Genomic DNA, 26,817 nt, shown 5'->3' with positions numbered 1-26,817 from the left:
AATTAATCTGAGGAAATAACGAAATAAACACTTTTCAGTCTTCTTGCACGGTCCCAAGAATTAGTCAAAATCACCGATATTTTGCTGTCCTTCAGATGTTTTACTTGCCTCCTTGGGGCTCATCATGACGATCATGCTTGGAGCTCTCCGGTTTGCTCACAGAGCTAGGTTGGAGTCGGAGGATCCTGGGGCTAGAAATGATCTTGGGATCTGTCTAGCTGTTTCCCTTCCCCGTGCTTGAAGTGGCCCAGGGCTGATAACTATGGAAAGTGACGCATCGGACGCGCCTCAGCTGGAACTGCTCCGTCTGCTCAGACACCTCGGGAGTCTTTCATTGAAAGGAACTCCAAGATTTGAGCTCATGTGCATGAAAAGAGACATCATTTTCATATTACAGTTGGAGAAAAGCAAGAGGTTAAAGAAAACACTGGTCCTGGATAATCCACATATTGTGTAACCAGGCCTCAAATATATAGCTAAAGACAGTAATCATTTACTCATTCCTGAGAACCACTCTAAATCATAGAATAGCTTGAAAGAAATTCAGGGCTATTACTTTCAAATATATTCACTGACTCTTCCAATGTAGTTTAACGAGTAAATAAGCCTATTTATTTTTATATACATGGCGTCTCTGAAGAGTTGAAAATATTTTGCACTGTTTATATATGCACATGCATTAGACATTTCCCTGCAATCGTCTTCACGCTACTCTTTCCCCTGTAAACTTCAGCCAAGAGGGTTCTGGCTGACCACACATCTTGAATGTGTTAAGAGTCCATGAAGTTTTACTGTATTCATCTGACGGCTCAATCTTCCTCAACTTCATCCCCGCCTCAAGACTTCGCAGCACCTTGGACTCACCTGCCTGTCTTCCCCCCCCCCCCCCCCCCCCCCCCGTCCTTTACCAAGGCAGCTGCCGAGGCGACTGCTGCCCTGGTCTGCCTGCCTCCCTCCAGCCTCTGTCCTTTGCTGCAGCTAACACGGTGTGTGCCCCTCCCTGGCATCCATGGCTGGTCCCCTCCCAACTCTCTTCCGAGCAGAGTGGCTAGGAAGAAAGCACGTCGGCAAAATGGTCCTGCACCAGGAGTTTAAACCTCGTTGAGCTAATAACCACAGCCCGGACACAAGGACAACAGCAAATGACTAACGGGAGACAGCGGGGCCCAGACCAGGTCCAGGTGCACCTTTCACTCAATGACGATTAATTCATGTGCTTGAGATGTTCTATTCTCCCATAATTGGGTACACTCTGGATTCAAATTTTGAAACTGCTTCACTTACCCTCTTGCCCCCTCAGAAGAAAAAAATCCAAAGCCACACAGAAGTATTCTGAATTATCTACCACTTGGGGCCATTAGTGGCCTGTCAGCATCTTTCCAGAAGAGTGAATAATTCAGAATTAGGTACGTGTGTTTTGATTTTAAACATTTTCCTCAAAAATTCAAAACAATTTTACAAAAATATGAATTATCTATGTGATAGAAAAGGCTCCATTTTATTGGAAACAAAACAAAACAAGGTAAACCACAGCGTGTAAACCGCTCAGTGGGAAGATGACTGCTGAGACTTGTGTGAAGAGAGGAGAGACCACAGGAAGTCATCTTTACCCTCTATGACTTGCCTGATAGCACCTGTCTGTGATACACTATTCCTTGGTTTTTAAATTCTGCTTCTTTATTGGGAAAGAGTTAACTGTCAGGTAGAGGAACTGCCATGTTTATACTTCTCTGCAAATCTAGGGAAGAAGCAGCCAAATGTAGATCAGCTCAAGTAACAGCTCTCCTTGGGTACTGACTCCTTGCAATGCCACAGAACACATTCAGTCTTCTCTGACCCGGTAATTAGAAACACCTCCCTGGCTTTGTGGCTTTGTCACCTCCCTGCTGAGGAGCTGAAGTGTGAAGCTGAACCCAGGGCTGGTTCTACAGACTACACTGCAGGACATGGGGAAGGGGACACTCGAATGCCACTGACCCAACATGTTTCAGAAATACCGCCCAGGGGAGGACAGGCCTATCACTAATGAGAATTTCTATGCCTCAGTCAAGAAATGTCTATTACATTTCATTCTTGGTAAAGGAGAAAGAACCTAAAGGGCCCTTGGGACTGGATTCTGGATCACGTCACCAGACACTTTAGGCAAGACACTTTACTGCTTTGGACCCCAGCTTACTCAACAGGAAGGCTGGGAAGATGATCTCTAAGTTCCCAAAGTTATGAGAGCTCAAGCTTCCAGTCTTGGAGTGAGGTAAGTTCGACAAAAGATGAGCAGATCAGGCACTGCTCCCCTGGAGGTTACCTTGAGGTGCAAGGTCAGGGTGAAGCACTATTTGTCTTGGAAGCCAGCCAAAAGGGCTGACCGGGGCCCAGCGCCATTAGTTCACGGAGTATGTCTGGGCCCAGGCAATGCCCACGTGGGAGTAGCAGTACAGGAATCCCAGGACAGAGAGGGTCACACACGGCCAGCCTGCAGGGGGAGGACAGAGATAGAGGATGGTTAGGAATGTCTGGGGCAGGACCTCCCACCGGTCCAAACTGTCCCCTTTGGAGAAGGCAACTCAGGAAACAACGTGGGCCTCCGTTTATGCGTTAAGACACGTGCCTCCTAGAAAGTCTGTACTAACTGGAACACCGGCAAGTTGATCCCTATGTCCCCAGTGGGAATGGGTCAGCATAAAATGAGGGGGTGCACTATAGCACATGCAAATTACGTTGAGAAACAGGACAAGCTTTTAAAGAATACATGTTTAGAAGACTAACGTAGTTAATAATCAAAAAAGATGAAACATCCATGAGACCCATAGCAAATCTCAAAAATGTACATTGACCATCATATTGAATTGAGTGCCATCTGCCAGCACACAGAAGAGGGCCTACATTAAACATTCAGTTTCAAAAGTCAAAGCTTTTAGTGGTTCCTTCTATAAGTACTTGTCTTAGAATATCTGATGTTGTTTTCTTCTTTTTTAAAAAATAACAGCCCTCTCTGCTCCTTGTTACTTAACGATCTCCATGTCTTCCACATGTTTCACTTATTCAAACACTGGGGGCTTGGGGAGCCAGAGGTGCTGTGGAATGCCAAAATAGAAAGATTTAGTCCTGTGTCCAAGGTGCTCTCACTTCAGTGTGGAAAAGACAAACACCCTCCAGTGGGATTTACAAGCCATGTAGTGTGTGCTAGGTAATGATGTGTACAGAGCACATTTAAACTGCACCATGGGGGATGAGCAAGAGATGTCAGGTGGAAAGGAACCAGGGACAAGCTACCAGAGAGACCACTTGACGTGTGACCATAATGGGGTCATCCAAGGAACAGGGATCATGTGATGTGACTACTGCACAGGGAGGGACGGGCAGGGTAGGGACAGAAGTAGGAGGAGGGAAGCCACTGAGGGTGATTATAACTCTGGCAGGCTCTCTCCTTGCTAAGTCAACCATTAGCTACTATTATTAATATGACATAGGTTCAGTCAATATAGCATAGTGGTTAAGTGCAGTTGCTGAAGTGGAATTGGACACAAGTTCAAATCCTGGCTCTGCCACTTGCCAGCTGTGTGACCTTGAGCAGCTTAAGGAATCTCAAGCGTAAAACTAGGAGGGATAGAGCAACTTACTGAATAGTGTCTTTATAAGGTGCCACGGACTGAATTGTGTACTCACTCCTCAATTCATATGTTGAAGCCCTAACCCTCAGCGTGATGGTACTTGGAGGTGGGGCCTTTGGGAGGTAAATAGGTTGAGATGAGGTCATGAGGGTAGGGCTCTCATGATGGGATTAGTGCCCTTATAAGAAGAGATACCAGAGACCTGGCTTCCTCTCTCTCTATGGCCTATAAGGACACAGTGAGAAGGCAGCCATCTGCAAGTCAGGAAGAGAGTCCTCACCAAGAACAAAACCATCAACCAACAAAACTTTGATCTTGGATTTTCCAGCTTCCAGAGAAATAAATGTCTGTTGTTTAAGCCACCCAGTCTATGGTATGTTGTGATGGCAGCCTGAGCTAAGATACAACAACTGTGTGAAATGATGTAAAGACCTGCACGGTGCCTGGCCCATGGTGGAACACTAAAGAAAGGTAGTGATGTAATAGTGGTATTGAGAGGGTACAGAAGTCTTTCTGCACCACGATTAGAGTGACAACAGGGAGAGCAAGCCCTGGTCTTCCTCCTAACTCCTGTCTTCCCCTTGCTCCTGGGACTGGCCTGGCACAGTGTTTTCCCAGGCCCTGAAGGCAAGAGAAGAAAGGGCAGCAGAGGAGGCCCAACAGCCTGGCTCTAGGACCAGTCCTGCAGTCCCACCTCCCGTCTGCTAGTCGGCCAGGCTAAGAGTTTCCTATACCTGCTGGAACAAATTACCACAGACTTAGTGGCTTCAAAGAAGAGAAATTTATTCTCTCACACTTTTGGAGGCCAGAAGTCTGAAATCAAGGTGTTGGCAGAGCTCCCCTCTGAAGGCTCTGGGGGAGGATGCTTCCTTGCCTCTTCCAGTTTCTGGTGACCCCAGGCCTTCCTTGGCTTATGGAAGCCTTCTTCCCTGTCTCCTCTTCTCTAATAAGGACACGACCAGTCATTGGATATAGGGTCCACCCCAAATCCAGGATACATTTTTTCTCAAGATCCTTAACGAATTATACCTGCAAAGACCCTATTTCCAAACGAAGTCACATTCTGAGGTTCTACGTACATACGAATTTTGTGGGTGCTATTCAGCTCAGTACAGCCAGGTACTTTTTCAAGCTTCAAGACAGACCCATCCTGCCTGGAGGCACCCTCAGATCCCTCACCCCTGTGGCTCAGACACAGATGCCAGGGGACCTTTCGACACCTGGTCCTCAGTAGCCTCAGGGAGCAGGAAGAGGGGAGGGGGCTTCAGGTGCAGGAGGCGAACCCAGACTTCAGCTGTGTTTAGGGTAAGGCATCAGCACGTGTTTGGTAAACACAGAAACCAGAGGCTGGCTGCAGAAGTGGGAGAATGGGGATGTTTCATTTACACAAAGCTGGGCCTGGGGCATGGCACAGCTGTGCTTGGCCCCGAGGCTGTCAAGGGACATCCCTGTGAAAGCTTCTGCCCGGCACACAGAACTGCAAGGAGCCCTGCCCAGAGGTAAGGCATATACATGTTCAGTCTGGACCACAGCTGGGCCCTGAAAATTCTCCCTGGTGTTACTGCATGCCATGCACAGAGGCAGCTAGACAGCAGTAATCCTGACGCTACTAGGAGACCGTAGCAGGATCTCAGTTTCTCTATCTACACATTGGAGGTCAAAAATAAATAAAAGCATGTGAAATAAAATAAAGTCACAGGTTTGGTAGTGCTTTTAAAAAGTATTTCAGAAAGGCAAAGGATTACCTGAGAATTCTCTTACGTACACACAGCTCATTGGTCTTTTTAATGCATGAGTGTTCCTCCAGACAGTAGCCCCAGTGTGTACCAGATGGCGTTCAAGAACCCGGTCTCCTTTCCTGACCTCAGGAGTAAGATACGTGATGACAACAAAAAGAGAGATTCCACAAGTCACCCTTCCACAGCATTCAACCAACACTGGACGAGCAGTTGCTATGTGCCTGGCTCTGTTCTTCAACTGTGGCTGCTGCTAACCAAGCAGATGTGGCCCAAGCGTGACAGGGTGCTTGGGGCAGAGGCCCCTCTTCATCAGGGCTCAGAGAAGCACAGGATCATAAAACTGGAAATAAAGGGACTGTCATTCTGGCAACATGCCAAGGGTTGCTGTGATACACGGTCATCCAAGCTTGTCAACCGTTAACAAAAAAGATGGCATCAGAAAGGGTTCTGTCCTGCCAAAGGAACAGGGATCTCATCCTTCGGCCCTCTCTCCCCCTGGCCTCTCCCTACTAAGTTTTCTTCTTCCATGTTGTCCCTTCTCACCAGGCTTTCCAAACCCATGTGTCCAGAAAACTCCCTTATCCCCACATCCTCAAACCCATGCATGCATACACACACACACACACATCATTAATGTGGCTTATAAAGACTGGTAGGCTGTACTGTACTGGTCAAAGGAAAAGATCCTACTTTAGGGCTGAAGCCCCCTGCACACGCTGTTCATTTACGGCTGGGCCCCCAGAGTCGATGATATGTGCAGCTTCCTGGTGGGCTTTTGATACCTGGACCTAACAAGGTGCAAACAGGTGAACACTTTGAACAGGTGAACAGCGAGGCAGCACTGAAGATATTAAGAACAGTGTGCTAGCGAGTCAGACAACAGTTGCAAAGGATTGGGGTATACAGTTAATAGGACAGATTATTTAACAGATACAGCAAAATGCATATAAGTAGGATGTTTAGCACAATAAAGTCAATTAAGAGGACCAAGGTAGGCGTATAATATATGGAGTTAATAGGTGGCTGTATCATGATATTGTTAATAGGATATTGGTGGGTTGTATAATAACTACAGCTAATGAGAGACAGGTAGGACACAGAGGGGAATGGCTGTAGCTAATAGAAAGTGAGCCATGTAATTTCACTTGAGGTTATTAAGGCTGAGCCACTCTCTGAGCAATTACATCAGTAGGAAAGGACTAGAAAGGCAGAGGTTCAGGACACTGAAGGAAAAGACCGTTATCATGCAGGGCCATGAGAAGTCAAAGGATATCTCCAGCTGGGTTTCTGGAAAGTGACGGGATAATCAGAACAAGAAGCAGGTCTAATGAAAAATACTGTTTAAAAAGTAATGTTGTAAAATGGTGCAGCCACAGTGGAAAAGAGTACGGAGGTTCCTCAAAAAAATCAAACAGAATTACCACATATATACCCAAAAGAATTAAAAGAAAGAAGAGGTATTTGTACACCCAAGTTCACAGCAGCACTGCTTCCAACAGTCCCAAGGTAGAAGCAACAAGCATCCACGGACAGACGGATACACAAAACGTGGTCTACATATATAATAGAATATCAGTCAGCCTCAAAAAAGGAAATTCTGACACGTGCCACGACATGGGTGAACTTTGAAGACATCATGCTAAATGAGATAAGCCAGTAACAAAAGGGCAAATACTGCAAGATTTTCACTTATATAAGGTACCTAGAGTAGTCAAATTCACAGAGACAGATAATACAATGGTGGTTGCCAGGGGCTGGGAGGAATGGGGAGTTAATGTTTAATGGGTACAGAGTTTCAGTTTTGCAAGGGGAAAAAAGATCTAGACATGGATGGTGGTGATGCTTGCATAGCAATGTGAATATACTTAACACCACTGAACTGTAGAATTAAAATGGTAAATTTTATGTTATATATATAATTTACCACAATAAAAAATTATGCTGAATGAAAGAAGCCATCAACAAAATAACACATGCTGTATTATTCTACGCATAAAAAATGCAAACTGATTTATAGTAACAAAAAGCATGTCAGTGGTTGCCTGGGGCTGGAGCAGAGGGAGAAATAGATTACAAAGGGCCACTAGGAATCTTTGGGGATGATGAAGATGTTTTGCATCTTGATCATGGGACAGTTTTTTCAGGTTATATACAACTGGAAAATACATTAAATGGATCTATTTTATTGTGCGTAAATTATTTCTCAATAAAGTTGTCATAAAAAATTTTTTAAAGGTGTTCTTGGAACATTAGCAAATCACAGGCTTGCAGTACTCTACTGCAATGTCCTGGGCTATATATGCCCCAAGGTATTCAAACAAAAGATGCAATTCATTTATTTTTAACATCTTTATTGGAGTATAATTGCTTTCCAATGGTGTGTTAGTTTCTGCTGTGTAACAAAGTGAATCAGCTATATGTATACATATATCCCCAAATCCCCTCCCTCTTGTGTCTCCCTCCCTCCCTCCCTATCCCACCCATCCAGGTGGTCGCAAATCACCGAGCTGATCTCCCTGTGCTATGTGGCTGCTTCCGACTAGCTATCTATTTTACATTTGGTAGTGTATATATGTCCATGCCACTCTCTCACTTCGTCCCAGCTTCCCCTTCCCCCTCCCCGTGTCCTCAAGTCCATTCTCTACATCTGCGTCTTTATTCCTGTCCTGCCCCTAGGTTCATCAGAACCTTTTTTTTTTTTTTTTTTAGATTCCATATATATGTGTTAGCATATGGTATTTGTTTTTCTCTTTCTGACTTACTTCACTCTGTATGACAGACTCTGGGTCCATCCACCTCACTACAAATAACTCAATTTCGTTTCTTTTTATGGCTGAGTAATATTCCATTGTATATATGTGCCATATCTTTATCCATTCATCTGTCGATGGACACTTAGGTTGCTTCCATGTCCTGGCTATTGTAAATAGAGCTGCAGTGAACATTGTGGTACACGACTCTTTTTGAATTACGGTTTTCTCAGAGTATATGCCCAGTAGTGGGATGCAATTCATTTTTTGATATGATGCTGGGTCTTCAGTCCCTCACCTCCCTAGGGGCAGGAGGACTTGCCATGTGTGGGACTGAACACTGGGCTCCTCTCATCATGCTTTCTTCTGCTGGGGCCTCCGAGGAGGACAACCAGAGGAACTCTCTTAGCCATGCCGATGTATTCAGCAGATGAATCAGCACAAATCCCTATCCTGGGGAAGAACTCAATCCTTCCTAATGGGAAAGGAGTTAACTGAGTTGCTGAATTGTGTATGAGCTCTCAATTACCCCATCAAAGGCTTGCTCTGCTGTCAGGATGGGCAATGCTGCTGAGCCTGTGACCGCCATCTTGGCTCTGACAAGGCTTTTTTTTTTTTTTTTGCGGTACGCGGGCCTTTCACCGCTGTGGCCCCTCCCGCTGCAGAGCACAGGTTCCGGACGCGCAGGTTCAGCGGCCACGGCTCACGGGCCCAGCCGCTCCACGGCACGTGGGATCCTCCCAGACCGGGGCACGAACCCGTGTCCCCTGCATCGGCAGGCGGACTCCCAACCACTGTGCCACTAGGGAAGTCCTAACAAGGCTTTTTTAAAGGCCACATCCCGCTGTTAACCATTTTTAGAAGAAAATGGCTGGTGACCAGCATGTGAACAAACTTTGCAGTGAAGCCTTCTTCCCATCCTTGCTTCCAGTTAACCAGAAACATAGTCCCTATCCATATGTGAGTAGTTTACAAAGAATATGCAATCTACTGTACAGTTTACAAAGAATACACAATCTTTTTTTTTTTTTAGTTTATTTATTTATCTGTTTGGCTGCATTGGGTCTTTGTTGCTGCGCGTGGGCTTTCTCTAGTTGCAGTGAGCGAGGGGCTACTCTTCGTTGTGGTGCGTGGGCTTCTCATTGCGGTGCGCGGGCTTCTCATCGCAGTGGCTTCTCTTGTTGCAGGGCACGGGCTCTAGGCACGCGGGCTTCAGTAGCTGTGGCACGCGGGCTTCAGTAGTTGTGGCTCATGGGCTCTAGAGCGCAGGCTCAGTAGTTGTGGCACACGGGCTTAGTTGCTCTGCGGCACATGGGACCTTCCCAGGCCAGGGCTCGAACCCGTGTCCCCTGCCTTGGCAGGCGGATTTTTAACCGCTGCGCCACCAGGGAAGCCCAAGAATACACAATCCTAGTGAATCCTCACAACACCTTGAGATAGAAATTACTAACCTATACTAATATTCTTTCTTGAAGCTATATTGCCTCAAAGGGGCCCAGAGTCCACATCCCAAGGCCAGGGTGTCAGACTGAATCCTACCCGGAGAATAGTCTGAAGGACTTGAGTCTGTCCTTTAGTTTTATCTACAATTATCTATCATTTATCTACCATTAACAATGCCCTAGCTTCCTCCCTCCATCCACTCAGGCAAGATTTCTAGCCAGAGGCTCTGATGCCCTGTGGCCCGTTGTCCCTCCCACTCATCCACTGCTCAGTCGTCCCCTTGCTGAGCCACAGTTCTCCTGAGGGTTGAAGAACATCTTGACCCTCTCGTCTTGGCTCTTGGGTCCCTACAGCTAGACGGATAGACTCTCACCTTCTGGCCCCATGAAGCAGCAATGTCACCCAGCGACTCACAGCCATTCTAAGAAAGGAAAAAGAGGAGCTTCCCATCCTAGGAGCCACCAGGCTACAAAGGAAACAAGTCTCACCTCTCCAGACAAACTCGCCTTGGCTGGAGCCTAGAACACAAATGTGAAGGATGTATCATGATCATCAAGGGCCACCAACATATCCATCCATAACCCTGGGGATGCAGGTGCATATATAACAGCCCACATCACCATGTGGGTGAAGACGAATGTGAGACTGATGAATTTCAACCTCTACAGCGGGCCTTTGTGAATGGGCAGGCTCGGAGCATATGCAATAGGGAAATGGAATGAAGAGGTGATTCTCGGAGATGCTGCAGAAGACAGAGACATAGGATGTGGTGACTGATGGAGTTGGGGGCCAAAGAACACATTCCCTCTCACTGACCCTGAGCACTGCCTCAGACAGTACCCTCAGGGCTGACACCAGCTGGTGCACATCAGAGAGACCATACCTTACGTTAATAGACTGATGCGCTACCCTACTAGTTAGTAAAAGCCATGGTCCCAGCCTCCCCTCAGGACCTGTCCTCTGATATATATAACATCCAAAGGAGTAACACCTGGTTCTGTAGGGGCCTCTAGGACCTGCTCGAGCACTTAGCCACCATCTCTTTGAGTTGACTGGTCTGTGCCCATGCCTTGCCATTTGTTAGATATTTTGAATACCATCCGCGCATCCTACATATATATTGCTCTGCCTTGGTGGCATTTTCTACTCTGAGGCCAGTGAAGGCCGAGTGTTTCTTTGCTTGGAGAACGAGCTCGTGCATCAGACTCTAGTCCCAGAGGGGCTGGCTCAGGATCTGAGAAACACCAGGGCACTCTCTGCACCGCCCCACCGGCTTCACTACTGTCATTTCATTAATTATTCAGAAGGACTTTATACGCTGTCTTCATTAAAACAGCTTGCTCTTGACAGCACTTTATTTTTAACCATACTCAGATCTGATGCAGGGAAATGATAAAGGGCCTTGGTAGCTTTATTTCAGACTTATTTTCCCGAGTAGCCCCAGCCCGGAGATACTGTGGAGCCGTTCATCAAATGGTCCTGAGCCTGCAGACCTTCCTTCACAGCTCGATTTAGAGCTTTCATCTTAATAAAGCTATAGGACAGGAGCCTTTTCCTGTCCAAGGGCTACCTTATTCATTTATTTATTGTTTGCGGTACGCGGGCCTCTCACTGTTGTGGCCTCTCCCGTTGTGGAGCACAGGCTCCGGACGTGCAGGCTCAGCGGCCATGGCTCACGGGCCCAGCCGCTCAGCGGCATGTGGGATCTTCCCGGAGCGGGGCACGATCCCGTGTCCCCTGCCTCCGCAGGCGGACTCTCAACCGCTGCACTACCAGGGAAGCCCAGGGCTACCTTATTGAAGGATACACAGCAAGAGCGCAGCTGCCCAGGCTTCCAAGCCTGTACACTACTGGGTCTACTTTCAAACCCATGGGCATATGGACAGAAGGTCTAAAGAACAGGCTTTTGCTATCTAGTGTTAGAATAACCATTTCTTGCCTTCAAGTCGTTTATAAACCAGGGCCTCAAACCCAGGTTTTGAGGCCTCGGTGTTCTTTCAAAAAACGCTCAGCTGCCTCTTTCACACCCTCGCGTGAGAAAGAAGAACTAGGTGGTTCTAATTTGTTCAAAATTGAAGCATGAAATTCTAGGGCACTGGTTCTCAAACGCGAGCCACATCAGAGTCACCGGGAGGGCATGTTAGAATGCAAGGTCCCATCCCCTAGAGTTCCTGATCCAGGATGTCTGGGTGGGCCCAAGATTTGCATTTCTACCACGATCCCCAGTGATGTGGATTCTGCTGGTCCAAGAGTCACCCTTTGGGACCCCTGTTCTAGGGCACTCTGCACAGGGCTGAGGGAAGAGCTTATACCGGTCGTTCACACACTGACTGGGCTGTCTCTCGAGCAGAGGGGATGGACGAGCACTGAGCATTACAGGTCACCAGGTGCTTTGCTGGCTGCACTCCACATCCTCACAAACACCTTCTCAGGGAGGTATTATTCGCTCCACTTCACAGAAAAGGATACTAAGGATCAGAGAAGGAGAGTAACTTTCTTGAGGTCTGACAGCCAACTGGTCATCAGGTCACACTTGGAACTCATGACCGCGTGGCTCCAAGTGTGCTCGGCCGCCTAAGCTCCAAAGCCCTGACTGGCCTCGGAGCACATCGGGGAAAGGCTCACGTCAGAGCCCCACCTCCTAGCGTGGTGTCTTTCCTTTAAATCCTCTGCCTCCAACTCTTGTTTCATCCCTCTACTCATGGTGCTAAGGCAACAGGAAGTGGGAAGCATCAGGTTCATATTTTTAGGCATCATCATCACTAACTTGCTTGGTCACCCCATCTCTGGGGTCCTCAGTTTCCCCATCTTTGTAATAACTGGGAAAAGGAAGCCTGGATGAACATTTTACACCCCTCGTGGTGGCAGCTGCCTAATTTAGACTGGGGCCACTATGGAGCATGTTCCCAGTGCCTGGATGGTCTTTTATTAAAATTGTAAGAGTCACAGTTATTTGATCCTGGCCATGGGCTGAGCCTGCACAGGGCATCCAGCAGGGAGACAGAGAGGAAGGGGTGACTGACGGCCCTCAGAGGGCTTCCTGCCATCCTGAGCAACAGTCATTTGCTGGGCGCTGTGTGCACATTTTAACAGGCACGAATAGCGTGCCGTTAATAACTCGCGTTGTTCACAGTCAATTTCACATTCTGAGGAAACCAACCTGTGCTGTAGTCTTCACCCTTCCCCACCTCCCAGCACAAGCCCCGCAGACTGGTGCTTACTGAAGCACTCGCTGCCATAAAGCAAAATCATTTCACGTGAAACTGAGGAAGTGGGGAGAACAGACCAGAGCCACTTTTTCTTATCCTGACAGCGTGAGTAGAAGGTGGAGCTGAGAAAACACAGATTTTCTTCTCTCTCCAGGGCAGGTGGGGGACCTGCTTCGGAGAAAACTGTCCTTGCCGTTGCTGCCACGCCCCCAACTCCGGCCACTGGGGCCAGAGGCTGCGCAGTCGGATCATGCTTCCCAGCTGTTTCTCTTCCTTAACGTGTTTTGTTTTAAACAGGCTGATTAGGGCTATTGTTCATCGTTCATTCATGACCACGTAACATAACACGGCGGAGACTGCCTAGCAAATGAGCTCGGGGAAGCGGCTTCCCGCAAAGAAAGGGATGGCGCGCAGTGTGGGGTAGGCTCCCTGTCGCACCGCCCTGACAACCACTCACCCACCTGGGCATTTATGAAGCACCTACTGTGTGCCCAGCGTTTAGACAGGCAGCCTTGACACATGTCACACAAGCAGTCTGAGCCTTCACCTGAGGCCTGTGAGAACGTGCCCCCAAAGGCTAAGAGCACGCTCGGGGCCCCCAACTCTCCACCTAACCTTGACGTTTGGCTCTACAGCTCCACCTCCAAACGTGCACATAACGGAAGGCTTGGGGAAACACAGACGACAGAGACAAATTCTCAAACACCTGGGCCAGCCGGGATGATGGGCTGACACTGGTAAGTTGACATTGCACTAGGATAAAAATGGCTGAGCTTAACGGTTTTTGTTTTGTTTCCTAATCCAACTACATACATATGGGATGGCGGCGGCCTGGGATCCATGTCACGGGAGGAGGGGTTGACAGACCTGGCAATGTTTATCTGGAATCACGGAGACTCTGGAGAAGAGAAAAGAAGTACCTGCAAATATAGAACAGTCTACCCTTTGGAAGCAGGATGAGGAGACATGTGCACACCCCACAGGGGGTGCTGGTTGGGGGAGGGACACTCTGGAGGCAGAGAAACGCTCTGGCAGCTGGAGCCCTCCAGCACTGGAACAAGCTCAGGACACTCTGAGCATCCCCATCCAGGGGAAGGCAGCAGAGGCAGGACAGGCGGCAAGGAGATTCCTCTTCTGGACTGGAGGTGGAATAGGTCTGAGAGTCTGTGAATCGGCTCCTTTCTTCCCAGGTCACTAGGACCAGGGCATCCATGGTAAAATGGTCAATGAATAAACAGACATGGGTACATGAGTACCTCTGAGTACTCAGCCACAAGACTCCCAAATCCCTAATACAGGTAATCAAAAATAACAGTTGTTGCAAAATCCCTGATCAAGGAACCCTATGTATGTACATCTGGCCTCTATCTTCCCAGCCCATGGGACATGCAGCCAATGGACAGAAGTGCCCACAGTTGAAGGGCTGAAGCATCATCTACACTTGTGTGCGTGCCTGGGAGAAGAGGCGCCTGGCAGGTACTGGCTGAGAACACCTAGACTTTAGCAAAGGACGGCAGAGCAGGAAAGCCACTCCAGTCATCCCGCTTCCTGTCACCACTAAAGGAATACACCAGGGAGAGCTGGAAAGGAAGAGAGAGTGACGCCTAAATCACGTGAACCTCTGAAAAGGTGATGTCAGCAGATCCGGCTGACACGTTCTTTTCCTAAAGCAGTTATTAGATAAAGGACTCCAAATTACTTGACTTAAATTTCTCAGCAAAGAACGCAACGATAAAACCAAGCTCCCGGCGGCGGCGGCAGCAGCATCTCTCCCCCGGAGCTCTTGGGGGCAACAGCGGGCTAGGCACTCCAGCCGCCCCTCGGGAAGAAGGAAATGTTCCTGCCTGTCAGAGCCACCTTTGTTCTCACCTCGCCGCTCCCACTTACTGTGTCTGCAAAAGTGTATTTTGCTCATCTCCACGCTGAGGAACGGGTTCAGATTGAGCACAGGAGGTACGGCGGAGCAAAGGGCTTGTCTGTGCACCATCCTCAGTGGGCACAGTCAGTGGCCAGGATGTAGTTTCTCTCTAAGGGTACTGAGCCCAGAGGTTTGGTCTCATTAGTGCCGACTTTAACCACCTGAGCTGCTGCTCGCCTTCTTCAAAAGGCACTTGACAGAAGCACGAAACAGCTCTGAGATGAGTTCAGAAAAAATGTGGCTCCAACATTCATAAATGGTATTCGGGAAAGGCATCTTCACTTCCTAGGTGCTGGTGTAAGGAAGGCTGTGGGAAACAGAGGTAAGAAGAGTGTCTAAGCTCAGGGGATGTGCTGCTGGCAGCAGCGTCCACATGTCCGCCGTCCAGCCAGCCAGCTTGAGGCGGGGGTAGCAGCCTGATCATCCCACAGTAGCACAGAGCACCTAGGTGGTCCTGAGCGCCAGGTGAAGGCAGCACAGGGAACGGCCAGCCACAGCCTCAGGGAGCCCGGGGCCCTTCTCTGCTGAAGAAAAATCAGCGCTTCCATGGGATGGGGCAAGGGCTCTTAGGTCACTGTTCTGGGGAGGGAAAAGAAACACAGAAGACTCCATAGGGCCCTCCCATCAAACCCACACACACTGGAGACCCAGGGCTCTGCTGAGGGTGAACAGAGAGGCACAGAGCAGCCCCACATCATAGCTGCTTTTCCTCTGCAGGAGGGTAAGGCTATGGGGCCATGTGCAAGCATGGGGCAAGCATGGCTCTGGACAGTAGCCATGGTCACTGCTGCTGTCACCTCAGGCCACAGGGCACACAGGGGCTAGCGAGAGGGATGTGTGTTCAGCCTGTGAGAGAAAGCACACACGTATGAGTGTGGACTCGAGCAAGGCTGACCAATTCCAGGCACCATGTTTTACAAGTGACACGATCACACAGAAGCCACTTCAAGGAGGGTCTAGAAGGGCTCCTCAGGGTGGGCATGCTGATAAGTTAAAGTTTAGCCTGGAAAAAGGCCACGAGGCCACGTGGAAAGAGAATTAATTAGGCTTGTTTGACGTCACTCCGGAAGACGGAACTGGGGCCAAGAGATGGAAGTTAGAGGCAGATTTTGGCTCTTACCAGAAGGAGCCTGTGACATTTACAGCCTCCCCATCCTGGATTTCCACCCCTGTCGGCATTCATAGTATGGATGGCTGCCTCTGATGGGCGATGGGACCAGATGACCCCTTCCAACTCTTAAAGAGATTACAGCCCTGTAAAATTCAAGTCCTCAAATCATCTTCCCCTCCCCCTGCCCCAGGAAAGGTACAGACAAAGACTGAAGTTAGACTAAAAGACCACTGCAGTCAGGTGCAGGGGGAGAAGGCGCATCCTGTCTGGACTGGGAGCAGAAAGCAGCGTTCTAGCAAACTGCGGAAATGTCTCAAGATACGACAGATCCTTAGTGAGGTGCTTATGACGATATTTACCTGACATATAGAGTGACTCAGACACGTTTTTGATTACAGAGAAAGATGTTTTTGTGCCTTAAAGACCCCATTCCAAAGGAACACTGTGTTCCTCTCAGGCTACTGACTCTAGCCCATGATCCTGAGGGTGGGTCTGCCTGGGACAACAAGGCTAGTACTGCCAGAAGCCGGGATTTGTCCCCCGCTTCCAAGGGTCCCTTCTGGCACCCCTGCTCACTTGGGCAGCCTGGATGTACCTGATCCCATGCAAACCTTTGCAGGGAGCAAACATTCAGCAATCTCACACGGGGTGCTCACAGGGAAGCGCTCTTCCTTCCCTTGCCTATCTGCTCAGAACCAAACACCTAGAACCAGTTTTCTACGGGGCAGAGAAGACAGGACAGGGCTCTGCTGAAGTGGAGCTGAGGAGGTGCAAGGCAAAGGCAGCCTGGATCTCTCCAGGAATGTTAGGAATTAACTAATGGTAATTAGCTGTAGTCACTAATAAGGAATGGGCACCCTTCCCCGCCGCCTCCTCTGAGCTTCCTGCCCAGCCAGCAGGAGTGGCGGGAGGCTGGGACCCTTCAAGGAAACTCATCCCACTGTTTACTCTCTTCCCGGTAGTCTTTACATGGGATTAATTGTCGGGCTCCAGGGAAGGGACAGCCTCCAGGGAAGGGATCTCAGTTGCCGCAGTTTCTGGCGTGGTTCTGCTTGTGACCTCAGAGCACACATGACACTCTGGACTCCTTGCAGAGTTCCCAGATGCTGCCTCGGTGTGGGTCAACTCAGGGCGTGGAACCAGCCCGTAATGCGCTTTCTCGGATTCCTCTAAAGGGACAAGGCAGTGTGTCTCCGCGAGTCAGCTCTATGGCGTGGATCTGGACTCCTCCGCCATCTGACCTGTCACATCTACCCAGTTCTTCCTAACTTGTGTCCCAGCAACGGAGCTTGAAGTGGTGATGGAACTGTGACAGTCCCCTCTCCCATGACACTCCTGGGTGGAGGTCTGACCTTGGCTGTTGGCATCTTTCATTGCAGAGCCTCCACCTCCCTCCCCTAGGGGGCTGCCCTGTGCTCCATTTGGGAAGATTTGGCTCCGTTCTTGCTGTAAGGGCTGGGAAGGATCTGATCTTAAACTAATCATCTTTATGACTCATCATTCAACATTACTGAGCTCCTACTACATACAGGGCACTGGGTTAAGTGCTAGGGATACTGGAGAGATTGAAAGGCTGACTTGCAGTTACAGATACAGGAATTCCACGTAAAAAGATAAGTCATGACCTCAGGGTGTTTCCCAATGTGGAGGATTTTTCCGTGCACTGGACATAATGTCAAAGGCGGGTAAAACTGGACAGGAAGAACTGGCTTCTGTGCTCAAAGAGCTCCATTCTGGAGAAGGAGAACCCAGAGCACTGAAAGCCCGGCCGTGGAGGACATAGGAGCAGAGAGAGCTAAGGAAATGTGGACCGCCTTGACTTTGACCATCACCAGTGCGTGAGCCAGAAGGGCCAGCCATGGCTAGCTATTCCACTCTCTTAAGCACATACCTTCCAGTAATTTCCATCCTCTGGATAAACCCTCCCTCAGTGGAAGAAGGCCTGCCCTCCAGTAAGACTGTCCATCCAACAAGACTTAGAATGGATTTTTCCCCCAGATTTTAATCTATTTTTTGACCAGGTAACGCACAATATAAAATTCAAATGTACCAAAGAGTAATGCACAATATAAAATTCAAATGTATCGAAGAGTAAGCAAGGAAAAGTAAATCTCCATCTCCCAACCTCATGTCCAGTCCACCCAATTCCTCTTCCTAGAAGGTCTGTTTCCAGTTCCTTGTTTCTACTCCCAGAGATATTCTTTGCACACAGAAGCATAAACATATATATCCGTATATACACATGCACACATACATACATACACATATATATATTTAAAATGGTTTTTAACTCTTCATTTTGAAATATGTATTATTTTGAACACAAACACTACACACACTATTCATTTCCTTATTTTATTAAGGTTTTATATATGGGGGATTGTTCCATGTAAGTACATGTAATGCTGCTTCATCCTTTTTAGTGGCTGTGGAAATTTCTGACTTTATATACCATAATTTATTTACCTGACTCCCTCTGATGGGTATTACGTCCATTCTAAGTTTTGCTAATACAAACAATGTCACAATAAATATTTTTGTATAACATTTCATTTCACGTGTATGAAAGTATATGTGAATGACAAATTCCTAGAAGTGGAATTGCTGCTGGGTCAGTTTTGGTAGATATTTCCAAACCATTCCCTACAGAGGAGTTACCACTTTATACCCCAAGACGAATGTATGAGGTTAAACTTTTTGATCTGTGCAATCTGGTGCTTGTAATTTGCATTTCTCTTATTGAGGCTGATATACAAATACTGACTCCTTATGTTGTACACCTGAAACTAATATAATTTCATATGTCAATGACACCTCAATAAAAAAAAAGAGTGAGGTTGGGCATCTTTTCATTTGTTTCAGAGCCATTTGTGTTTCACCTTTCTGTGACCTGTCTATTCAAGTCCTTTTTCCACTCTTCTACTAAGCTGGTGCTTTTTTCTCACAAATTTTAGGGGTGAGAGTGGTTATTACTATGCCCAGCCTGAAGGGTGTTCTGCAACCATCAACAAGAGTGTGAGGTCAAGGGCGCTGAGTCAGTGGGTAGCTGGCCACAGTCAGGGACAGGCCTGGGTACAAGCTGCTGAGATGGGAGCAGTCACCCTGAGCAATCAAGGGGCCCCCGTGCAGGGATCCCTGCCCAAAGAACACGGCCAGCACTAGGTTCCGCCTTCTGTAGCAGCTCAGTGTTCCACTGTTTCTGAATCTTTATTAAGTGAAGAAATCAAGACAAAGTTCTTTACTATTGGCATCACAATCTCTGCAGAGAGTTCTTGGTGAGCCAGGCAGGAAAGGCTGTATACTTCTATTCTCCCTCGATACGGCCCTTCAGCTGGGAGCTGGGGCAAGGCTTTATTTGCCTGCCTTCCTTCCCTCCCTCCCTCCTTTCTTTCCTTCCTTCCTTCCTGCCCTGCTCTCTCCCTTTCATTCATCTCCCTCCCCTCCCCTCCCCTCTCTTCCTTCTATCCACCCCATCCACTGCTCACTTAATACTGAATTCTGGGGCAGGCAAGGCTTTGCTCCCTAAGCCTTCTCTCATGCATCTCCCAGTATAGCTGGGTGACATGTATACTGTACCTAGCATCTATTCCAATTACTTACCCTCTACCTCCTTGACAGTTAGGTCTTCCTTCAGTTCTGAGCCAATCACAATGGATGGAATTAAGGATTATATAAATGAGCCTCAGCCACACCATGCAATGGGCCTCGAGGCCAGGGTTCTGGGCTGTAGTGAGCCTCTCATCTATTGCTCCACTAGCCCCTTCTCTGGGCTTTCCTTACCGCCAGCCGAGTACTGGCCTAGAGGCTGCCAGGGGCAAGTCCAGATGTCTGCTTATTACTGTGAAACCCGGGTTTTCTATGTTCCTCTCCAGGATGGTCCAGGGCTGATCATTAAGCTTGTTTTGCTCCTCAATTCTGAGCAATATCTACTAGAATGGAGAAGGAAGAGGAGGGGAAGAATGGACTTCTTTCTGTTTCCAGTTCTTGTCAGTATTCCTCCCAGCACCAGAAGGCGGCAGTGGCTTCAAACTCCAGCTCCTACTCACACTCTCAAGCTCAGCAACACTGGACTCCCTTAAGGTCTAAGAACCAGCCACAGCACCCCTGGTCTGAGGTTCAGGCATAAGCCAGAGGGCACCCCTCCGAGATCTGAACACCAGCTGCCAGGGGCCTCTTCTCTGAGCTCCCACAGTCCAGTGATCCTACCCCTTCCTTTTTATTTCCCCAGCCCTAGGCTTAGTAACTGCTTTCTACAGGTGCTAATATCTGGGTTACTTTAGGGTCCCTTTTTGCTCTTTCGGCCCTTCTGATGCTTATGTGGTTCCCTGTATTAAATCCCTCTGTTTGAAATACCTTGCATCATCTCTATTTTCCTGACTAGACCTTGACTTTGTGCATCACTTAACTCCCAATTTTAGCCCAGAGCCTTATGAGTGCCCCCTATGGTAGCAGGAGGACTAGGGAAGGAGAAAACAATAATCATGTTGAGTCTGGAGAGGTGAATGGGGGAGACTGCCATGCACAGAGGAGGGACCCAAGATTCTGGGGGTTCACCATTTAAAGAGAATCACCTGGAGGGTTCTCATCCAAGTATTATTTCTCCCATAGTCAGAGTCATGATCTGTTGTAGTTTTTTTAATTGCTCCAGGCTCCATTCTGAGCTGGTTCTTCTCTCCCTGCCAGAGATGAGACTGTATAACTCCCAGGAGACAGTTATCCAGGGCTTCTCAATACAACATTTAGTCAGTAAAATTTCTTATAGTGAATTATCTTCTCTTTCTCCTTCTGAATTTATAATATGAAAATATGTTAAAAAAAAAAACACAAAACCCCCCCTATATTTGGCCCTCCTGGACAAACTAGAGAAGGAGTGTGCCATGAAGCAAATAAGTTAAAAGGGTAGGCTTGCCCAGTGCCCACATACCTCTAGCTCATTCCCTACCTTCTCCATCACCTTATAAGGAGAGAAGGTTCAACAGCTTATCTTGTCTAAATTAATAGCTATACAGGGATATCCAGTTGCTCTAGAATGAGATAAAAAATTCCTTTTGTCCAGAAATAAAAGCAAAAATAAACAAGTGGGACCTAATCAAACTTAAAAGCTTTTCACAGCAAAGGAAGCCATCAACAAAATGAAAAGACAACCTATGGAATGGGAGAAAATATTTGCAAATGATGTGACCGACAAGGGGTTAATAATGTCCAAGATATACATACAGTTCATACAACTCAATATAAAAAAATAAACAACCCAATCTAAAAATGGGCAGAAGATCTAAATAGACATTTCTTCAAAGAAGACATACAGATGGCCAATAGGTACATGAAAAGATGCTCAAAATCACTAATTATTAGAGAAATGCAAATCAAAACTACAATGAGGTATCACCTCACACCCATCAGAATGGCCACCATTAAAAAGTCTACACATAATAAATGCTGGAGAAGGTGTGGAGAAAAGGCAACCCTCCTACACTGTTGGTGGGAATGTAAATTGGTGCAGCCACTATGGAGAACAGTATGGAGGTTCCTTAAAAAACTAAAAATAGAGCTACCATACAACACAGAAATCCCACTCCTAGGCATATATCTAGACAAAACCCTAATTCGAAAAGATACATGCACCCCCGGTGTTCATTGCAGCACTATTTACAACAGCCAAGACATGGAAGCAACCTGAATGTTCATTGACAGATAAATGGATAAAAAAAGATGTGGTGTGTATATATATACAATGGAATACTACTCAGCCATAAAAAAGAATGAAGTAATGCCATTTGCAGCAACATGGATAGACCTAGAGATTATCATACGAAGTGAAGTAAGTCAGAAAGAGAACGACAAATATCATATGATATCATTTATATGTGGAACCTAAAATATGATGCAAATGAACTTATTTACAAAACAGAAACAGACTCACAGACATAGAAAACAAACTTATGGTTACCAAAGGGGAAAGGCGGCAGGGGAGGGATAAATTAGCAGTTTGGGATTAGCAGATACAAACCACTATATATAAAATAGATAAAAAACAAGGTCCTACTGTATAGCACAGGGAGCCATGTTCAATATCCTGTAATAAACCATAATGAAAAAGAATAACTGAATCACTTTGCTGTATATCAGAAACTAACACAACATTGAAATCAACGATACCTCAATAAAAATGTTTTTTAAAAACCACAGTGAGGTATCATCTCACACCTGTCAGAATGGCCATCATCAAAATGCCTACAAATAACAAATGCTGGAGAGGGTGTAGAGAAAAATGAACCCTCCCACACTGTTGGTGGGAATGTAAACTGGTGCAGCCACTATGGAAAACAATACAGAGGTTCCTTAAAAAAAACTAAAATAGAGCTACCATATAATCCAGCAATCCCACTCCTGGGTATATTTCCAGAAAAGATGAAAACTCTAATTCAAAAAGGTACATGCACCCCAATGTTCGCAGCAACACTATTTACATTAGCCAAGACATGGAAACAACCCAAGTGCCCAACAACAAATGACGGTTTTAAGATGTGATATACTTATGTCCCATTTTTTATATATAATATATAAATGGGATATTATTCAGCCATATATATATAATGGGATATTATTCAGGCGTAAAAAAGAATGAAATATTGCCATTTTCAGCAACGTGGATGGACGTAGAGATGATCATACTAAGTGAAGTAAGTCAGACAGAGAAAGACAAATATTGTATGATATCACTTATATGTGGAATCTAAAAAATAATACAAATGAATCTATATACAAAATAGAAACAGACTCACAGACATAGAAAACAAACTAAACTTATGGTTACCAAAGGAGAAGGGGAGGTGGGGGGATAAATTAGGAGTATGGGATAAACTACTATACATAAAATAGATAAGCAGCAAGGATTTACTGTATAACACAGGGAATTACATTAAATACCTTGTAATCACCTATATTGGAAAATAATCTGTAAAAAAAAATGTATATATATAGCTGAATCACTTTTCTGTATACCTGAAACTAATACAATATTATAAATCAACTATTCTTCAATTAAAAAATTGCCTTTTGTCCAAGAGCTTCCAATCATTCTGATGAGAATTTGAGTTGTAGCTGAATCCCCTTAAATGTGTTTACAGTTGGCTAAATTCCAAAACTGCAAATAAAAGGCTTTTGTATTATGTTTGCCCTTTTAATAAAAAGCAAAAAATAATCAGACTATGTTCTCCCCTTTGTTAAACCCAAGAATGTACCTATACTCCAACCTGTTCAATGGAATCTTTAAAAATAAGTTTTAAAAAATCCTCTCTTACTTCCATCCTCTCTCTAGGATGAGGAACCACAAAGCATAAAGGAGTAATATTACCTACCTCCATGGTTGGGCCAGTTTCAGAAGCCAGAACTCTCAGCCCCAGAAAAGAGCCCTGCCCTTGGACTCAGGAGTCTGAGTTTCACCTCACGTTAGTTATATATACTAACTTCATGTTAGCTATATATACTAACTTCTCTGAACCTCTTGTTTTCTTTTCTTTAAAACCAGATTTAAAAATCTCCACTCACAAAATCATTATGATTCTCCATTCATTCAGTAGGATGCCTGAAGAGAGCAAAACATCTCAAAATTCTAAGTCCAAAAAGGTTTCCTTATGCCTAAAACCTGCTGTTGAACAAGCCCATTTCTGGCTTGTAGAGGTATGGAGACACAAACCCTGAATATACTCTGCCTGCATAAACATTTTGCTATTTTGTTGTTTCTAACCCCAAACTTGCTGCTGTTACTTAAACCTATCATCCCATCAGCATCGCTGTTTGTCAACAGCATGATTTCTGTAACACCAGCTTGGATCCCCATGCCCAACATTTCAACATTCTGCTTTCCCACTTCCCATAAGCCAGACAAGCTGGTTGACACCTACATATGACAGGTCAAGGTCATTCGTGACTCTGACCCCTACGTGGTCACTGCCAGAGACAACACGGACCCTGAGGCAGCCACCTTTCAGACACAGTGTGGGCAGTGTGGACGGCGCCAAGCAGCCCACCCTCATAACTGGAAAAATAGTGTGCTACCTGCATCCCACTACCTGAGGGTCATCCTTGTACAGAAAGGTCTACTATGGCCATGGCAAGGTTTGCCTCCAGTACCACCAATCATTGCTGTATTCAGTGTGGCCAGCACCATGTGGGAGCTACCTCGGTCTGACCCACTCAGGCCTATCTAGGTTATTCTTTGGGAGCTGATATGAATCCACGGCTTGTTTTGTGAATTCCTTTGTAATTGTGCTATGCTTAGACTCCTAGAAATGAGTCTATATTCCTAAGCCCACTGAGACATGGGGGAAAAGGGACTTCTGTGTATGCTGGGTGGTCAGAGGGCACCCAGAATGGGATTCCAAATGCCATCTGAAGACTGCCATGTATCTGAGGATAATCCCCATATACTAGAGTTGAATATATAGCCAAATATATGCTAAATATCCCTTGTACCCTCCCCAAGTATTTAAATGGTTGAGGCCAAGATTATACAGATGGGCTTATTCCAAGGATTTAAATCAGTGTAAGCTGTTTCATATACCCCAGGTGGGTTATTTAACACAAAATTCAACAGTGGTAGATGTCTGAGTCTGAATAAATTATAGAATCATTATGCTGGGAACGGTCTGTTTTTAAAAGGCTCAATTCTGGCGTCACTTTAACTGAACCACAAATTCCCTGAATATTTTTGCATGCAGACATGTTAATTCAAACGTTCATAATACAACCAGTTTTTGCATTTTGCATAACGCACTTTCAGAACTCTGTGCAATTTTACAATTAATCCTGCATTTTGTATGAACACACATGCAATACATACAGCCACAGACTTCTCTACAGAACAAATGAATCCTCCTTGGAGGGAAAAAAAAAATAACTGCTGGAGAATGCATATGCTGGTATGCATAATCAATCAGCTTGTGGGGCTTTACACCAAGTCCATATGGATTTAGGGTCTTGGGATAATAACCAAACAGCACTGAATAAGCAATTGGACACTGAGGGCAAGACTGAAGACCTTTATTGATGAGTAATGAACCCAGAGCAGTGAAATGACAGAGAAAAAAACAGATGCTGCCAAGATGGGGGGAACGTTTTCTCCACCACCAGCTCCACCAAGTACACAGCCAGGGGAGGAAGGGCCTGAATTATAAATGCATGGCTTATTATTCAACATAGTTTTGGAAGTTTTAGCCATAGCAATCAGAGAAGAAAAAGAAATAAAAGGAATCCAAATCAGAAAAGAAGAAGTAAAGCTGTCCCTGTTTGCAGATGACATGATACGATACATAGAGAATCCTAAAGATGCTACCAGAAAACTACTAGAGCTAATCAATGAATTTCGTCAAGTAGCAGGATACAAAATTAATGCACAGAAATCTCTTGCATTCTTATACACTAATGATGAAAGATCTGAAAGTGAAATTAAGAAAACACTCCCATTTACCATTGCAACAAAAAGAATAAAATACCTAGGAATAAACCTACCTAAGGAGACAAAAGACCTGTATGCAGAAAATTATAAGACACTGATGAAAGAAATTAAAGATGATACAAATAGATGGAGAGATATACCATGTTCTTGGATTGGAAGAATCAACATTGTGAAAATGACTCTACTACCCAGAGCAATCTACAGATTCAATGCAATCCCTATCAAACTACCACTGGCATTTTTCACAGAAGTAGAACAAAAAATTTCACAATTTGTATGGAAACACAAAAGACCTCAAACAGCCAAAGCAATCTTGAGAATGAAAAATGGAGCTGGAGGAATCAGGCTCCCTGACTTCAGACTATACTACAAAGCTACAGTAATCAAGACAGTATGGTACTGGCACAAAAACAGAAACAGAGATCAATGGAACAGGATAGAAAGCCCAGAGATAAACCCATGCACATATGGTCACCTTATCTTTGATAAAGGAGGCAAGAATATACAGTGGAGAGAAGACAGCCTCTTCAATAAGTGGTGCTGGGAAAACTGGACAGCTACATGTAAAAGAATGAAATTAGAACACTCCTTAACACCATACACAAAAATAAACTCAAAATGGATTAAAGACTTAAATGTAAGGCCAGACACTTTTAAACTCTTAGAGGAAAACATAGGCAGAACACTCCATGACGTAAATCACAGCAAGATCCTTTTTGACCCACCTCCTAGAGAAATGGAAATAAAAACAAAAATAAACGAATGGGACCTAATGAAACTTAAAAGCTTTTGCACAGCAAAGGAAACCATAAACAGGATGAAAAGACAACCCTCAGAATGGGAGAAAATATTTGCAAATGAAGCAAATGACAAAGGATTAGTCTCCAAAATTTACAAGCAGCTCATGCAGCTCAATATCAAAAAAACAAACAACCCAATCCAAAAATAGGCAGAAGACCTAAACAGACATTTCTCCAAAGAAGATATACTGATTGGCAACAAACACATGAAAAAATGCTCAACATCATTAATGATTAGAGAAATGCAAATCAAAGCTAAAATGAGATATCATCTCACACCAGTCAGAATGGCCATCATCAAAAAATCTACAGACAATAAATGCTAGAGAGGGTGTGGAGAAAAGGGAACCCTCTTGCACTGTTCGTGGGAATGTAAATGGATACAGCCACTATGGAGAACAGTATGGAGGTTCCTTAAAAAACTAAAAATAGAACTCCATATGACCCAGCAATCCCACTACTGGGCATATACCCTGAGAAAACCATAATTCAAAAAGAGTCATGTATCACAATGTTCATTGCAGCTCTATTTACAATAGCCAGGACATGGAAGCAACCTGGGTGTCCATCGACAGACAAATGGATAACGAAGATGTGGCACATATATACAATGGAATATTACTCAGCCATAAAAAGAAACGAAATTGAGATATTTGTAGTGAGGGGGATGGACCTACAGTCTGTCATACAGAGTGAAGTAAGTCAGAAAGAGAAAAACAAATACCGTATGCTAACACATATATATATGCAATCTAAAAAAGTCATGAAGAACCTAGGGG

General features: G+C 45.7%; 1 protein-coding gene across 3 annotated transcripts in view; it reads right to left on the bottom strand.

The window, feature by feature from the left end:
- Positions 1-1,497: 1,497 nt before the first annotated feature.
- Positions 1,498-26,817, bottom strand: part of HHAT (hedgehog acyltransferase) — a 363,625-nt gene continuing 338,305 nt past the window's right edge. For 2 of the 3 annotated variants that reach the window (XM_029230716.1, XM_029230717.1), the window contains exon 12: positions 2,219-2,470. In XM_029230716.1, the coding sequence (XP_029086549.1) occupies positions 2,379-2,470 (92 nt within the window). In that variant the 3' untranslated portion in view covers positions 2,219-2,378. Of the gene's footprint in view, positions 2,471-26,817 lie in introns of all 3 variants that reach the window. The other variant, XM_029230718.1, reaches the window with a different exon arrangement.

The sequence above is a fragment of the Monodon monoceros genome, unplaced genomic scaffold (assembly GCF_005190385.1).
Source record: "Monodon monoceros isolate NGI ecotype Baffin Bay Population unplaced genomic scaffold, NGI_Narwhal_1 Super_Scaffold_18, whole genome shotgun sequence".
Taxonomy (NCBI): domain Eukaryota; kingdom Metazoa; phylum Chordata; class Mammalia; order Artiodactyla; family Monodontidae; genus Monodon; species Monodon monoceros.
The sequence above is the reverse complement of the archived record's forward strand: the minus strand, read 5'-3'. Positions and strand labels throughout refer to the sequence as shown.